Genomic DNA, 17,946 nt, shown 5'->3' with positions numbered 1-17,946 from the left:
CTGCCCTAAGTAGACATAGTCTTTTACAACTTCAAGTGCACTATTACTTATCTCGAAGCGCTGCTCCTTGCCGAGGTTGTTGTACATTACTTTCGTTTTCTGCAGATTAATTTTAAGCCCCACCTTTCTGCTCTCCTTGTCTAACTCCGTAATCATGAGTTGCAATTTGTCCCCCGAGTTACTCAGCAATGCAATGTCATCGGCGAAGCGCAGATTACTAAGGTATTCTCCATTGACTCTTATCTCTAACTGTTCCCATTCTAGGCTTCTGAAAACCTCCTGTAAGCACGCGGTAAAGAGCATTGGGGAAATTGTGTCCCCCTGCCTTACACCCTTCTTGATTGGTATTCTGTTGCTTTCTTTATGAAGCACTATGGTTGCAGTTGATCCCCTGTAGATTTCTTCCAGAATGTTTATATATACTTCATCTACGCCCTGATTCCGCAGTGTTTTCATGACGGCTGATATTTCTACTGAATCAAACGCCTTCTCGTAATCTATGAAGGCTATGTATAGGGGTTGGTTATACTCTGAGCATTTCTCTATTACCTGATTCATAGTATGAATGTGGTCAATTGTTGAGTAGCCTGTTCTAAATCCTGCTTGTTCCTTTGGTTGATTGAATTCTAATGTTTTCTTTACTCTGTTAGCAATTACCTTTGTAAATAGCTTGTATACTACAGAGAGCAAGCTGATCGGCCTGTAATTCTTCAAGTCCTTGTCATCTCCTTTCTTATGTATTAAGATGATGTTAGCGTTCTTCCAAGACTCTGGTACTCTTCCCGTCAGGAGACACCTCGTAAACAGGGTGGCTAGTTTTTCTAACACAATCTGTCCTCCATCTTTCAGCAGATCTGATGTTACCTGATCCTCACCAGCAGCCTTGCCCCTTTGCATGCTCTCCGAAGCTTTTCTGACTTCTTCTATCATTACTGGTGGGGTGTAATCTGGGTTACTGCTAGTTCTTATAGTATTAAGGTCGTGGTTGTCTCGGCTACTGTACAGATCTCTGTAAAACTCCTCTGCTATTTTAACTATCCTATCCATATTGGTAGTTATTTTGCCTTCTTTGTCCCTTAGTGCATACATCCGACTTTTGCCTATCCCAAGTTTCCTCTTCAATGCTTTGACACTTCCTCCGTTTTTCAGAGCGTGTTCAATTCTCTCCATGTTATACCTTCTTACATCGCATACTCTACGTCTATTAATCAACTTCGAAAGCTCTGCCAGTTCTATTTTGTCTGTTGTACCTGACACTTTTATGATTTGACGCTTCTTAATTAGGGTCTTCGTTTCCTGGGAAAGCTTGCCAGTGTCCTGTCTAATTACCCTGCCTCCAACTTTCACTGCACACTCCGTAATGATACTCGTCAGATTATCATTCATTGTATCTACGCTAAGGTTGGTTTCCTCACTAAGAGCCGAGTACCTGTTCTGCAGCGACACTCTGAATTCCTGTACTTTCCCTCTCAGTGCTAGCTGATTTATTGGCTTCTTGCGTATCAGTTTCTGCCGTTCCTTCTTCAAGTCTGGGCGAATTCGAGACCGTACCATTCTATGGTCACTGCATCGTACCTTGCCAATCACTTCCACATCTTGCACGATTCCAGGGTGTGCACTCATTATAAAGTCTATTTCGTTCTTATTTTCGCCATTAGGGCTCCTCCATGTCCACTTGCGGTTTTCTCGTTTTCGGTAGAAGGTATTCAAAATCCGTAAATTATTGCGTTCTGCAAATTCTACTAGTAGCTCTCCTCTGGCGTTTCTAGTACCGATGCCATAATCTCCTACTGCCTGGTCTCCAGCCTGCTTCTTCCCTACCTTTGCATTAAAGTCGCCCATCACTATATAGTATACTGTGTTTTTACCTTACTCATTGCCGAATCCACGTCTTCGTAGAAGCTTTCAACTGAAGCGTCATCATGGCTGGATGTAGGCGCGTAAGCCTGTACTACCTTCATCTTGTATCTTTTATTCAGTTTAATTACGATACCTACCACCCTTTCATTAATGCTATAGTATTCCTCTATGTTGCCAGCTATGTTTCTGCGAATTAGGAACCCCACTCCAAGTTCTCTTCTGTCTGCCAAGCCCCTGTAGCAAAGGACGTGCCCATTCTGTAGCACCGTATAGGCCTCATCTGTCCTCCTAACCTCACTGAGCCCTATTATATCCCATTTAACACCCTCTAGCTCCTCGAATAGTACAGCTAGACTTCCCTCACTAGATAAGGTTCTAGCATTAAACGTTGCCAAGTTCAGGTTCCAATGGCGGCCTGTCCGGATCCAGAGATTCTTAGCACCCTCTGCTGCGTTGCAGATCTGACCGCCGCCGTGGTCAGTTGCTTCGCAGCTGCTGGGGACTGAGGGCCGTGAGTTGTTTGACGTAAGCATGTGGGAGGTAGTGGCCAGATACTGCACCAGGGTGGCCAATCCTTCTCTGGTGAGGGAGTGCGTTTTCGGCGGTGTTTGCCGGTGAGGCCGCACCCCAGGCCTCTTAATGCAGTTCCATCAAAACGCGGATTTTTTTTTTTAATCCGGTTGGGAACTGCGCGGTACCGGGATTTGAACCACGGACCTCTTGCATGCGAGGCGGATGCTCTAACCACTACGCCATCGCCGCTACCTTGTATAGCTTAGGAGGAAAAAAATCTCAAGTCAAACAACTTTTAAAAAATGTCACCTGTTTAGACATCTTTCAGAAGCACTTTGCTTCAGCCTACAAGCTTCAAACAATGCTGCTTCATTACGTGTATATTTACTAGGAAGAAAGCCGTCATGAAGCTAATGTTTGTGTTATTATATCGTCGTTAACTTTCGAAAATGACAAGGGACGAAATTGGTTCCTCTGTACAAAATAAGTTCAATATTTTTTTCCTCCTAAACTATGCAGTTAATAAAAAACTAAGTTCACTTTCGGGCTACTGGGTGGTATGTGCACAAAATGTAAAATAAACAAACAAATATAAAGTATCAACTTTTCGACCCGTGTCGATCTCTCATGCACAGTTGTCCCCTTTCCTTGATCAGAACAGCTTCGTTAAAGTAAATATTGAGTAGAAGTTACTCTTCACCTTGAAATGCTTTTACTGATACATAGGAGCTATGTGTAGTGTTTTCCTATTGAAACAGACGCACTCACCCAAGTTGGGTCACCAAAAAGCAAAAGAAAGGAATAAATCGATCAACTTGTTTGCATACCGCTGGAATTTTCCAACACGGGAAATTGTAATTCAGGGATATTTAGGTTCGCTTTGCATGCAAGTTTCTATAAACTGACATTGAGATCACTGTCATGGAGAAGAGTAAAAAAAAAATAATGCGCCTTTTTTGTATTGGGGTGTATATACATATAACAAGTTTATATGTCGTATAAAAGGAAGAAAATGGCTGGTTGAATGAGTGCATATTGCAATGAAGCGTTACACATACTGTACACTATCGAACCACATGAGGCACACTATATTCGACCACGGTGAGTTCACTTTATCTTGCTGTTCATGAAAGATTAGAGCAATGGCATTAAGTAGTTTTGAAGTATGATAAACTAACCTTTGTGTCAGCATTTGTCACTACTGCCCATGTGTCATAGAGCAGTGGTTTAACTCTTTTTGGGAAATTAGTCAAGGCGCTTTCTAAAGGTCATCAATTTTAGCCAAAAGCTGCTAAACAATGTTGATTATGATAATTTCTTGCTAGTTTGATAGTTTTTACATGATAAAGTGTGTGAAGAGATTATTGTGTATTTAAACAATATTTTAAATCAATTTCTGTTGTGGCGAGTGAAGTAGGACTGCACTACTACATCCTGGCTACACCACTGTGAACCGGTGAGCAGCTGTAGTCCACCTGTTTGCAGTAACCTGAGCTGTTCGTAGCCACTTCGTCCGTCTTGGAACGGCCACATGGCACGCTAAAGATTGCAGCGCCACAAGCAGCTTGATCCTGTTTGCTTTGGCCTCATCTATTGAAGATCGTTTCGAGCATTACACTGTTCTCACAGTTTTCCTAATTTTATATGTCTGTTTTAGAACAGGCTACTTCGGATCCTGGAAGTCCCCCAAAAAGACCCCAAAGAGATAGAATTGTCGCTAGCACGACCGAAAAGACACTAAATTTAGTGACTTTCTCGCTAAGTTAACACCACTGTTCGACTATCTCCTTCATTATGCATGTTACAAAAATAGGGTTTCACAGCCATAGTAGCAACATTAATGTTATGAACCAACTCACTCAGCAGCAAGTGTTGTTTTCTGTCTATGCTTCCTTCAGTGCAGCGTACAGGTAGAATGGCTTATGTTTAAGCAGGCATTACCAGCATACCACAGCAACACAAAAGAATGCAAAACTTTGTGTACATGCAGACAACATGCATCCAGGTTGATTGATCACTAGAAACTTTCTTTTATTTCCTTATGTACATTCTGTTTACCACCGCTATGAATAAGACAAGGTTTATGCCTTCTCTAGTGTACTTTGCTTTCAAATATGGTTTCCCCACCTAGTATGGAGCACTAATACATGTGATGTGAGAGAAAGAAAAAGGCCTTTCATGCAAGGAAGACGGTTGCGGTTTTGTGGAGCATGCTTCATCAATAGTCTTTTATCAAGCTGTGGAAATACGGTATGCAAATATGATAATGCAGTACAGTAGCCTCCTCCTTTCTTGCTTGTGCTTCTGTCGCTACCCATTCCAGTGACAGTGCGTACCCCAAATTACAGGTTTCTTAGTAACATTGTGTAGACCAACAGGACACAATGCTGCGTGGCACCCTTGCAGAAATTTTTCAACAAATCTTTTGTAGTGGGAGTGCCTTCTCTGTCGAAGGGTTGACAACCAGGAAGTGTGGAGCGGTACCATGCTATTTGCGTACCATATTTCCGTAACTTCCTAAAAGACTCTGATGACACGTTGCTATAGAAGTGTGGACTGGGCTTTATGAAAAGGAAGTTTCATTCTGTTCAATATTGTGTGGTCCTCAAGGAATGCACAGACAAATGTACAAACACACACATTCCATAGCTCAAGCTTGCAAATATAGCAAGATGTAGATCTAGTCACCTTATAATTTTTCTCGGTAGTCTTGTTTAATCTGCAGTTTTGCTTTATGCAATCATTCATCTTAAGTCGCACTCCCCTTAAATGCTTTTGTTTCACAAGTACGCTCCTTGTTGCTTTTACTAGTCGAATTATGTGTAAAAAAATAGATAGGAGAAAAAAGTTTTGGAGCAGCGGTCTTTTAATTGGGGAAAAGAAAGCAGTGTTTAGTGTTATATGTCTGGTCCATTAGGGAGCTAACAAAAGGATATACATTATTATTGTTTAATTGTGGGCTACAACTTACTTTTGTGTGTGGAATTGTGTAGGTAATTGCTTTGAAGTTCTTGGAGCTCATTGCGTTGTTGAAAAGCTGCACTACTCCAGAGCACGTCGATATCAGTGGTATCCTCAGTTGTTCCATTCGTTTTCTTCGGATCTTCAAACAAGTGCCCTCTTTTGCTGTTTGCCTTTTTTTTTTTGCTCGGAGCGAACCTTTTTTATTATTTATTTGCATCTATTTCGCATTTTCGCTCATGGACAATGCTGATTTTTCACTTACAACCAATGACACCAACGCTGGCGCTGGAATTTCGGTGAACTGAGCCCTTTAAGGCTATCACGTTAAAGTTTCATGATGCCTGTGCTCTTCAATTTAGCTGCACATTAACCCCCAGATTGTAGAAATTAGTTTTGAGTCCTGTACTGTAACCTGCTTCAAAATTGTATCTTGGTTTTTGGAATATGACACCCCACAATTTCATTTGTTCACTAGCATTTGAATATTTTGTGTCATCAACTGCATGCAATCAAAAATGAAGCTTAAAGAGATACCGAACCAAAAATTGATAAAACTAGCAAAAACATTGGAACTCTACACGGAAAACGACTATTCCGATAAACTGAATTTATTTGCATTATTTTTTAACTTTCTGCTGTATTTTCGGTGGATTGTCAGCAAGCGGCAGCTGCACACCAGAGCAACCACAGTGCGAACGGAGTGCATGTACTCCTGTCCTCTTCTTTTGTTCAACCTCTCCTTCGCATCTTAATCAACCCCTTGCCCAAAGGGGTCTAATAAGGGGTACGGAACCCTGCCATGAGCAGCAGGGTTCGGTACCACTTTATGGGAACCGAGTGGGTTGAGCGATAGGGTGGTAACTGGCATTGTTGGCATGCCCATTTCCAGCAAACGAAACGTCACCTCCTGTAGTTCACGGCATGGCGGTTAGATGCAGTAATTTGTGAAAAACGCATTGAGTTCTTTTTTCTAATTTCTGCCTGCATTGCAAGGTCGCGTCTGTCAGTTTTACCTTTTATTTTAGCTGTAAATCTTGGTGGCAAAAATTATGTTCAGTATCCCTTCAAGAATTCTTTAACATTGTGAAACTTTCAGCCTTATAATAGTGGACAAGTTAGTGTGTGCTCAGATTTTCAAGCTGAACACAATGCCTTGGTCATTGGTGCAACTAGCTTTAAACATCAGGCATCGTTAAGCGCCATTTATATATTTTGGGGAAGAGTCCTCCCATATAATTAGATATAGAAATGTTTTGTTCCAACTTTATACAATAGTGGCACCACCTGCAAAGGCAATCAAATTAAAAATGTGCCTTTGCTATTAAAAAAAAAACAGATGCTGTCTTTGATTAACATCTGGCTCTGTTCGATTTATTTTAGATTGTACATGACTCAGTTTTGAAAATAATTGTTCACGCACTGCTTCGTAATTTTATGTGTACTTCCTCTGTAATAGCACAAAATAGTGAATTAACCTGTCAAAGGTCCCGGAGGAACGGTGGCATTTCTTTTCAAAAGTTACCATCATCGGAAGCAGCCTGCGCTTTGCAAGTGAAGTATTTGCAGTTGGGTCTGCGACAGGTTCCTTCTTCTGCTTTAATTGGGACATTTTAGTTGTAGACAAATAATGTTTTGGGCAATTAGCATGGGAGAGTTGAATGCAAAAAGAAAATTATAGCTTGAAAGAGCTCATTATGCGGAAATTTAGTGACGATGTCGGTGTTGTTGATTGAGGGCGAAAAATCATCACCTTGTCTGTGACCGGAAAATGAAAAAAATGCTAATAAAATAAATAATGTAAGTTTTCAGTTCAAAGTTAGAATCAAACCCAGGGTAACTGCGTGGCAAGCAGGTGTTGTACCGCAGGTCATTGCTTGAAACTGTTCTTAAAAAAAAAAAAACCACTGGGAATGTCATGTAGCAGAAGGAGTCTCGTTAACACATCATATATTGTGCACCAGAATCCTGAAATCGTACCAGGTGTCAAAACAAGTGGGTGGTTTAAGCTGCCCACCTATTACAGAGTGTGCAGCTACGCAAGGGCACAGGGCACCTTATACCAGTGTCACACAAGCACTTTTAATCGTGATCAACTTTAGGACCACTGCTACACGGCACAAGGTAATCCGGTTCGAGCGCACCAGGTGGGGTTTGCATGTTCAAAAATATGTCATTGACAAAACTCGGCGTACAATATTTCTATAGAGCGCTTTGTCAGCAATGTTATTCGTGCAAGAAGCGCTCAAACATTAAAACTTTGCATGCCACTACAAAAACAATTTCATTAATCTATCATTTGATAGTTTTCCTTACCCTTACCTATATTTCTACATGAGATTACCTCCATTTTTATGTCTTATGGCAACCGCTCGAAGCCATCTACTCAGCGAAGCAGCAATCTCGTACACGCCCAAGTATCACTTCTGGCTCCTCAGGTCTCCCAGTCGCTCCTGCTACCGGTAAATTACAGTAAAGGTCTCTTCATTCGGGAAAAGCTGGGGACACTCATAATCAGTTTGCTTTAACATGCTCCAGCCACTGCGACAGTGCGAGAGTTTAACAATAAGTACGGAAGACAACTGTCATCTGCTTGTAGTCTGCTTCTCCCAGGACTACATGGGGTCAATACGAATCTTAAAATATGCAATATTTTAGATATTGTTTCCATTTAAACAGTTTACAATTTGCTTTTTTATAAAAATCCAGGTGTTTATATGTGTTTTTATTGAACTTCACTTGAGTTCTTGTTTATTACGCTTTCAAGAAGCTTGGCCAAGGGGTGCAGATCTTAATCCCAAAGTGACCGTGTAGCAGCTCCTAATCCGGATCTGCACTGATCGTGATTAGAAATGCCTGTGTGACGCTGGTATTACAGATGAGCTGTGGGCACTTAGCAACAGTACGTCCACTACACATCCTAGAATAATTGACAGCCCAATGGGTTAGATTCGGACAGAAAGGAGAAAAGTAATTTGTTGCATTGTCAATTATTCTACGACTAACATTCGCCAACCAGTTCAACTCACAATCCTGAACCAGTAGACATTCTAGGATAGTCTAAAACAATTTTAAATGCGCAAATGTTTTTTTCCTCGCAGCATGTTTGAAGGCAGTGCATGTGAGGCACTATCGCATTCTGCTCTTGTTCTTGAAGCTCAAGCGTCGTCCAAGTTTTTTTTAATATCAACACATACTACGTGAAATGTCTTGCAGAGCTTGGGGTTGAAAAAGAACAACTTTTTGTGCTGTCTTAACTTGGGCAAGTTCTGTTTTGACAGTTTTTAAACTACCTAGTGTCCTTTTGCTTGCACCAGTGTCAGAAGATTGATTTGGAGGTCATTAAGGGTAATTGTACAAACTTTATACTGTGGATTTCCTGAAATATATCTCAAAATCTGAAAAAATATAGAAGATGAAATGATTTTGCAGCTTTGGCGAGAATTACAATGCTTTCAGTGGTACACACCTTAAAAGGGGTTGATCTGAGAATCCCAATAGTCATTAGCAAGAATATATCAACGAACTGTTTTACGAAGGAGCAGGCTGATTGAACCTATTAAAAATTCTTTATATGGGATAGCTTTGTTTATATTGAGATTTTCAAAAGGGCCACGCTGTTTATTTTTAGAGACTGAATAATTCCTGCTGATTTGACACAATTAATCGAAGCTGAATCATTGAAAGGTGTGATTGCAGTGACCTTTTGTTGTTTGCTTTATCAATGTTTCGCTTGCATTGTCAAGCGAAAATGAGCAGGCTCTGTTATCGTGTTACTGCATATGATTGTGCTTGCCAAATAAACATTCAACAACAGCACTAACTCATCTTTACAAATGTAAGGGGAATGATGCCACTCTGGAGGTCATTGAAGATCACAGTAGCTACGCTCTTTAGACATTTACCTTTGGTTTTCTGCAGTAAATGAGCCAGGCATTATTAGTTCATGGAAATAAGAAGCCTTGCACTCTTGCAAACTTCAAAACTCACATGACTGCCCCCTTGTAAAAACTTTTTTCTGTTTTGGTTTGATTGGCATATGCACTGTTTTGGTGTATAAGTTAAGTAACATACATTTGTTGCTTGCTGCTCGGTTGTTCACCACAATTTATGTTTTTGTACTTGTTGCTGTGACCTATGTAATTTTGCGAGAAGCATGGAAATATCCCATCTACTTCAAGAGATTATTGGACACATTTTCAAAATGCCTAGTTTATTAAAAGTTGCACAAACATAACAATGACAGAGCAGAAAGCAAAGAAAAGCACACACACCATTGGCATTGACTGAAGTATGTCTCACAAATTGCTGCCAAAGTTTGAGCTCATTCAGTGCAGTAGAAATTTGTGTTTGAATTTTTTGGCACCACTGTCAAACAGCGAAGCAGTGCTGCAACCATGAGTCGTGGAAAAAGAATTTGAAAAAAACGCCAACAAACAACTTCCCGGGCCTCAGAGTTCGTGCTTTTGTGTACTGCAGTAACGGGAAATCTTTTGAAGAGCTGGCCACCAGGCAGTGTGTTGTTTTTGTTTTTTCACCTTTTTCGGCACTGTGATGCAGTATTTTATCGCACGAGTGAAGGAATCATAGGCACAGTTGAATGACAGCGCCCTTACCATATGTTCGGTAGCATTGTCATTCGGATCAATTCGTCCACTGGGACGTCGCACTGTTACGAACCGAACGACACAGTGGTGGCTCTCAAATTTACGGTGTCAGACAGTGTTCGGCAAAATGACAGTCGCTGCTCGGGGAAAGAGTTGAGGGGCAGTGCTTCCAGAATTGGAACTTCTCGGTTAAGCTTAGGTAGGTGAACTCGCTCATGATTGAATTCACTCGGACTCAGATAGGGCCCTGAGTTTGGGTGAGTTTGAGTCCAAGTGAGTCTAGCTGAAGAGAATTTTCGTGAATGTGAGTCCGGTTCGGAAAAATTTTTGTGAGTTTGAGCTTGAGTGTATCGAAAGCTTCAAATATATTTTAAGTGTGAGCCTGAGTGATCTCCAAAAGTTTCCCCAATCTATGGAGTTAAGACATGCCTCCGGGGCCAATTTTCTCTGTGTGACTAACTATACTGAGCTTACTAATCTCATTTATCGTGATAAACTAAAGTTAGTAGGACTACTAAATTTATCACGGGTCCTATTAAGGAGATTCCTGTGGAAAGTGCTGTGCCCCGCCACGGTGGTCTAGTAGGCTGCGAGGGCTGCATTTCCGATGGAGGTGGAAATGTTGTAGGCCCATGTGTTCAGATTTGGGTGCACGCTAAAGAACCCCAGGTGGTCGAAATTTCCGGAGCCCTCTACTACGGCGTCTCTCATAATCACATGGTGGTTTTGGGATGTTAAACCCTACATATCAAAAATGTGGAAAGTGCTCTTTCACTGCAGGAACTGCGGGCTTCAAAAATTTCTTTCGCTTGAATCTCATTTATCCTAAGATCAGCATTGTGTCAGTACAGTTTTTATTATCATTATTCATTGAAAATATAAAAGTTCATGGCTAGTAGTATGCAGACAAGGGTCCCCAAGTCAAGCGACTGCAGTGGGACCCTCAGTTAAGAAAAACACAACAGAAATATATTAGGTAGCATGTCAAAATTACACAGCACAAGTGAAAGTATATAGGGAACAATTTAGGAAACAAGAAAAAAAAAACAAAAGAAGGTTAGTAACACCATCTTGTTTACAGATAGTTGTGTCTGTTCATTGTGGTGGCACTGCCAACTAACCCACAATTATAGTAGTTTGTGGTGGTGAGTTTGTGTGCTCAAGTTGAAATGTAATGTGGTGAAGTAGACAGTAAAGTATGCCTAAGTATGCCTAACATGCATAGTAAGGACACATTCTTGCTCGAATTTCTGTGTGAAAGGCTTCTTCAGTTTATGAAACCCTTTAATGTAAAAACTGATGAGGGGATTTACGAACCCCCTTATGCAATGCCCAACTAGCCTATAAGGTGTTTTAGATGAATAAGCTCACTCAGCTTTCATAAGACAAAACATCACACAGATCATTGACAGCACAGTTACATAGACTACTGTAGTCACTGCTGTCAGTGCAATGGACTAAAAAACACAGTTCTAAGCTTTTAATGTATCAGTAAATCAACAGATCCGCCACACATCAACAACAACAACAGCAACAAAATACTGCTCTTGGCTTCAGAGCATGTGAGCTGTACAGAGTGGAGCATACATCGTTACTTGCTGCAGTTGCTCTGGTTCTGCATTATAGGAAATGGTGTGATTTGGAGAGGCCTTGCACTATCTCAGTTGTGTTTTGATATTTTGTTTTCTCAGTGGTATCTCTAGTGCAAAGTACCACTAGCTTTCTCTGGAGATAAGCATGCCTGTGATAAGCCGACCCCTTTTTGCGCTGTTGTCATACTTTTTAGAAAGTCCACACTTGCTAGCATATCTTTGTGCATAGTAGCACTGATTTATAAAGTATATCTGTGGAAATGTCTAAGTTTATCACCACAAATTATTTAATATGAACATTTTTGAAGCCAACTTCATTTGTACTGGCAAACTTAAGCTTGTGAAAAATTAGGAATAGCACATGTACCTACCATGAAACTAGCCCAGCACTTGTACCTAGGCTAGTTGCTCTGTAATCAAACAACCCTAACCCTATGCTGAAGTTCAGGGCAAGAATGGAATTAATGGTGAAAAATTCATGAAAACTGCAAGTAATTGGAGTTGACACTTTGACAATCCGGCTTCTTTGTTTCAAGGTTGCAACTGTTGTAGCGTTGACGAGAAAAGTTTGCTTCTCAGAACGTCGACTCCAACTACACCCTGTCTTCACGAACTTTTTAGCATAACGCAGTACTTACTTAATTTTTAAGTAAAAAAATGAAAAGAAGTAATTAGGAAGGGGTTACGAAGAGCTTTTTCAGGACTCCCTTTTTTTGCTCTCCTCCTTATTTTTGCTTGTTTTGTGTGAAGTTACCGTTGTTTTATGGTTACTCAATTGAGAAGCACCACGATGTTGACACTTAAGTGTTGTTACACATCGCACTGCAATCTATTCTGTGAAGCCTTTTAGGGGAGAATAGATTTGCATTAAAAGTTGGTATGTGAAAGAACAGTGAAAGCAACCAGGTTAGTTTCCATGGAAGGAAAAGATATCAAACGTTCAAGGTGGCTACATTACTCAAATAATGCGAAACATCACCTGTCTTATGTTGTTTTTGGTCGGCCACTTTTTAGCTTGGCAGCTCCGTCGACTGTGTGTGAACAGAGCTCGGATTTCATCAGAGGCTGGGTTCGAGTTAGTTGGTACTGGGACATATTGAAACCAGTAGGAGCACAAGGACGTGGACAAGGAAACCACAGACAGAGTGCTCTGTGTGTTGTTTTCTTATCCCCGTATTCGTGAACTTGCCAGTGTCAAAACATCAGATTTAATATTTCATGTTTCCAAGGAATTCAGTAAGAGGGGACGACGTGTACCTAGAAGAAACATGCTCTCTAGAGTTGGCAAATTCACCATGAGCTGCATGCTTCACAATCTAGATTTACATATTTGCAATAGCAAGGCCTCTGTGCGAGCCTATTTTCTTGATGTGTTTTCGTTTTTCCATAGGTTTCCCACCAATGCCCTGTATTGTTAAGACACCTTGGTGTTGAGTGAATTGCATCTCCAATAATCATATGGTGGTTTTGGGACGTTAAACCCCGCATATCAATCAGTGTTGAGTGAATTTGCTGATGTGTGTAAACCCGATTTGTTTTTTAATAATTGTCAGTTAATAACCTAGTTTTCATAGCTGCTCAGGCATTTTAAACTGAGACAGGAAGTTGCATTGATTGACAGTTTTTACTCTATATGGCTGGAGATTATCGTGTCACCCTTACAGAGTTGGCAAACAGGTCCTGTCTCGTTTTTTCTCTGCAGGCTGTCAGCATCAGCAAAGCCATCAACTCCCAGGAATGCCCAGTGAAAGAGAAGCACGTCAGGAGTATCCTTTTCTTCTCCGTCCTTGTTGAAACACATTTCCTTTCCCTGAAATGGGTTTTATCTCAGTGTTAGTAAATTGCACGCAAAGCGGCCTCGCAGTGGTTTTCCTGTCCTAACTGAACAATTCCATGCCCTGCTGAGATTTTTATTATGTCTTGCTAAGGCGAAATTATGGGACCTTAAATGAACACTGTAGACGAATCACACTTTTTGTCAGATTAAAAGTTCAGTGCTTGTGAACTTCTAGAGTGTCGATATTGTGCACAAAAGCATTTTAGTAATCGAAAAAGGTATGTAATTTTGGGACACATTTTGTGGCATCAGTACGACACTACAGCCCAATGATGTAGAGTAGGGATTTTCAAACACCCTGCTAAGCTCCATTAGGTGCCAAGGACCTGATCGGCGAAAATCTCGTTTGCTGCATTTGGGTGCTGATATACTTTGCGTTCATGCTGCAAGTAGTGATTTAAGATTGTGTACCGAGTACTTTCGGAGTTAGAACTTGAGTGCTAGTACGCTATGTTCGCTACTCTTTCGTGCAATGCGAAATGTGAATGGGGTGCTTGGCAAAGAAGAGCAACAAGGTGCACTGCCACAACAAATTCCAATCAGCTAATCAAAGGGCTGCATATGGTTTTTATTGTTCTTTTCTTGATTCTTCTGTTTTTGTGGTGGTAAATCTCATTTGGCTATTCAAAGTGCACTTTAAAGGGAAAGTAATTTTATCGAGGGTATCCAGTACAAGGCACCATAAATAGACATCACAGTGGGAAGGCACAGCATTCGCTCCATTGCTACTCGTAATAGCATCTACATGGGCTCTGCCTCGTTTCTCTTCCTGCTGACATAAACAAAACAGATCTTTGAAATGATGTAATATGTGGGAGCGTTGCGCTGCTTTTCTTCAGTCAAGAAGAGAAGGTTTATTTTAAAAATGAAACAATCAGTCTCTATGCTTTGTTTTAAACCATGTGTCAAAGTTCAGTCTGTTCTTTTCGGAAGCAGTACGAAACTCTATGCATGCAGTTCTTACATGTTGCAAAACAGCACACCATGTGTCTCAGTGGTTTCCGTGATAAGCAGTGCTCGTTTACGGTGCTCTTTTGAAAAACTGTCCACAGATTTCACTGAATGTTTTCAAATAAATTTTGAGCTGTGTTAAAAGTCTTTCTGGAAATAATTTCATATGGTGCAGCATTTTTGCTAAACCTTGTTTTCTTGCTTTTATCATTTGCTTTTACGAAAGGGGGGGAGGCGGGGTACTACAATAAATCGTAGCACATAGGAGTAAACTGTTTACTTAAAGGACCCTTGACACCAAATTGGGAAACTTGAGATGCTTGTGTTGTTTGATAGTCCTGCATGCGAGGCCACCTCTGACTGATTATTAGTGGCGAGCGTAGCCTAGCAGGTATTTTAATTTGGTTTTGAAGTAAGAGTGCATGCTCTTCCGAGTATTCAGGTGCAATCGGCATTTTTTGTGGTTTCACGTAGACCGGTACTCCCCTTGGTAACGCTGCTGGGTCAACATTTGTCGGGCGTGCATAATACCCCGACTGGCACCCCTCTTGCTATGTTGTCGGGCTGCTCTCAAAGTGGTTTTGGCTGCCTAGGTCAGGAATGCTTTTCTTTTTTTCTGGAGGGGGGGACGATGACACGCTGAAAGCACGCACATCGTTTCATTCTTCACCGCACGTGGGTCCGCCTATTTAAAAAGTCTCAGGCACTGCTTCGCTGTGGGGCACTAGTTTCTTAAGGTATATAGGTGGGCGTTCTGAGTTCTAAGCTGATGCGAAATTGTTCTGAATTAACGCCACTAACATCAATTACATGTTGCTGTAAGCATTTGCAATGTTCGGTATTAACAGATGTAGAGCTACAAATTACTGTGAAAAACTCGCTCACAAAACTTTTGCTGTCAGAGGTACTTTAAACTCTTTTACTATTTGGCATGATTAGACCCTTTCATGGCATTGCTACTGTATAACGTTAATAATTAATAGGCTTTTCGATTTTCTGGTGCTCAAGGTCTTCTAAGTAAATTTAATGCTGTGTTGAGCTCTCGTGTACTTTAATACTGAGTTAAAACATGGGCAGGGCATTGAAAGGGTAAACTTCAGCTTTAAATCAGCATGCCTCAAGTAAATACTTACTACATGTGTCTGAATGTATTATGTGCTGTTTCGACTCCTCATGCAATTTGAAATCTGAAAGGGAGATAAGGAAAGCTATGCAACACTTCTACTTGAAGTGCCCTTTCTAAAAACATTAGTCCATTCTGCTGTCACTCTGTTCTGCTAATTCTTTCTTGTTTCATTTTTTGTTTTTTTTTTGCCCACCCCCCCATGTTCCAATAAGTGTTCTAAATGCTCATAGTGAATTTGGGAACGCTGCCATTAGTGGCTTTGCTTTTCTTCTGAGCCCGTTTGTTCTCCTGAACGAGATGCACTAGGCCTGATAATCGGCACATTCCACGAGAAAGGTGCCCACACCTTCTGGAGCCTGGTGATGAAGCTTCCTCTGCAGGAGAACCCCATCGTCTGCTGGAAGTGCTGCCACGTGGTGCACAAACTGCTCCGCGAGGGATACCACCGGGTGGGCGGACTAGTGTACACCTTAGGGTTTTCAACTTTCCTCCCTGATTTTCTTGGCGCAGTATTGTTCTTTTAGAAAGATTGCTGCATAGAGTGTAAAAAAAGCAAGGTTCCTTACAGATTGCAAAAATTCTTTTAAGGGCCTGAAGGTTTCGAAGTAAAATTAAAGGTCCTCTTTTTGATCATATAGATCTACAAAGAGAAGGTTATGGCGTACTTCTGAATAAGGGGCATATTGGGATATCTTGCATGCATATAAGTATCTAAGTGCACCTAATTATATATCATAATGTGAATGAAAGAACTTGCAATAACAAGTCGGCGTTTTTCTTGCATTTTACGTGCTGCCAACATACATGTCTTTTTTTTCTGGTGCAGTCTTGTTTTGCTGCAGTGATGGCTATCATCTCCAAGGCTTTCAGTAAACACCTTCTGATATCTGATCACTCTTTTTCTTGTGGTGCACTTGAAAGCCTTCTTAAGGCAAGATGAAGTTAGTCTTGGGAAACATGTCAGCTCTGTTTGCTATTGCAAATAAAAAAGTTACAGATGAGCAATTAGTCTGGCATGGAAGGAAATTTGGTTACATTGGGAAAAAAATGTTCCATAGTGGACTGTTGTTGGATTCGTAGAATTTTAGTGAACTTATTACATGTACTGCCGTGCGCAATATGAGCTCGAACACGCGAGCACATGGCAAATGACCTCAAAATCGACATAACGCGGTAGGTTGATGGCGCTGCCGAAACAGTAGGGGAAGAGGAGGGCGCTCTTCCACTGACTGCTGGCACTCCCGCTTGATTGTTACTGTGAAACGGTAGCTGATCGCGTGCCGTAGACCGCTAGCATCGAGAACACTAAAAGAAAAATGCAGCGAAAACAAAAGTGAAAGATGCGCATCAAACTGTTCAGCGAACACCAGATAGATGCAATAAAAACATGACCTGTGCATCACGGCAGGCTACGTCGCAGCCAATATCTTTGTAGCTGCACAGCCTGATTGGTTGTAGCTGTGCTCGTTGATATGAGGTCATCTCACCGCTAACAGCTACACACAGGTTATATATGGCATTTTGCAGCAACAATATCGAGGCAGGAGTGTCAACAGCAAGGCGAAGTGCGCCGCCCTTTTCAATTTGGTTCTGAGAGTGGCCACTGCAAATAAGCAGATGTAGGGTGTGAGGCTATTCGCCACACGTTTGCGTGTTCGGGCTCATATTGCTCATGGTAGTACATTATTGATTTGAGAAAGAAGATCTGTTTACCATTACAGTTAAGGCAGTGTACCATCACTTCAGTTACAAGTGTAGGTTTCTGAGAATAGTGAACATGGCTCACGCATAATGTCATGTGCTGAATCAATGCCTCTCATTTCAGACTTCTTTCCCTCTGTTTCATTTTTACAGTAAAATCTGTTATAAGGTCACAACAACAGTTGTCCACTGCACCACTGTCTGTGACGGCTACTGGTCCAAATAAGAAAACAAAATAAAATGATAAACAACATCCAGGATTGGAAGGGATATGAACCCTGGCCCTCTGCATGGCAGTCGAATTTTTTTCCATAGAGCCACGCTGGTGCTTTAAACTCTTTTGACGACCCTGTACAGGCATCATGTCGGGCAAAGAAACACATTAACGTATGTAGTGTAGCATGGCAAAAGAGTAGAACATTAAAATAGCAGCCAGTCATCAGACAATGTTAATTGCACGAGTGTGTGGTTTAATGCTTCCCACCCACTACAATGTGCTCAGCCATAATTGTTCATTGTCATCAGCCACAACATAAACAAAGTGGGCACAATGCCTTACAGATGTATTGCGGGTACGTTTCTTGTCAGCAGAAAAACAAATCGTGGCATAATGGGTGCTTTCCTACATCAGGAGAATTATGATTGAAGGCTTGATGGATACCTTTCACGTGTGCTTCGACCCCAAGAGAGTTTAGATAGGGGTCTAGAATGGCTGCTCTTTCAGCTTCTGCTGTGACTGTTCTGCGTAATCCATGCAAGCCTTAGGTTTTTTTTTTCCTCTCTCTCTCTCTACTGTTT

The 17,946-nt window shown here is 41.2% G+C and overlaps 1 protein-coding gene across 1 annotated transcript in view; it reads left to right on the top strand.

The window, feature by feature from the left end:
- Window positions 1-17,946, top strand: part of LOC142785365 (huntingtin-interacting protein 1-like) — a 123,068-nt gene that overhangs the window by 3,637 nt on the left and 101,485 nt on the right. Inside the window, exons 2-3 of the mRNA XM_075883840.1 lie at window positions 13,236-13,299; window positions 15,754-15,896. Coding sequence (XP_075739955.1) covers window positions 13,236-13,299; window positions 15,754-15,896 — 207 coding nt within the window. The remainder of the gene's footprint in view (window positions 1-13,235; window positions 13,300-15,753; window positions 15,897-17,946) is intronic.

The sequence above is a fragment of the Rhipicephalus microplus genome, unplaced genomic scaffold, assembly GCF_043290135.1.
Source record: "Rhipicephalus microplus isolate Deutch F79 unplaced genomic scaffold, USDA_Rmic scaffold_21, whole genome shotgun sequence".
NCBI classification, from domain to species: Eukaryota; Metazoa; Arthropoda; class Arachnida; order Ixodida; family Ixodidae; genus Rhipicephalus; species Rhipicephalus microplus.
This window is presented reverse-complemented; position numbering and strand designations above follow the sequence as displayed.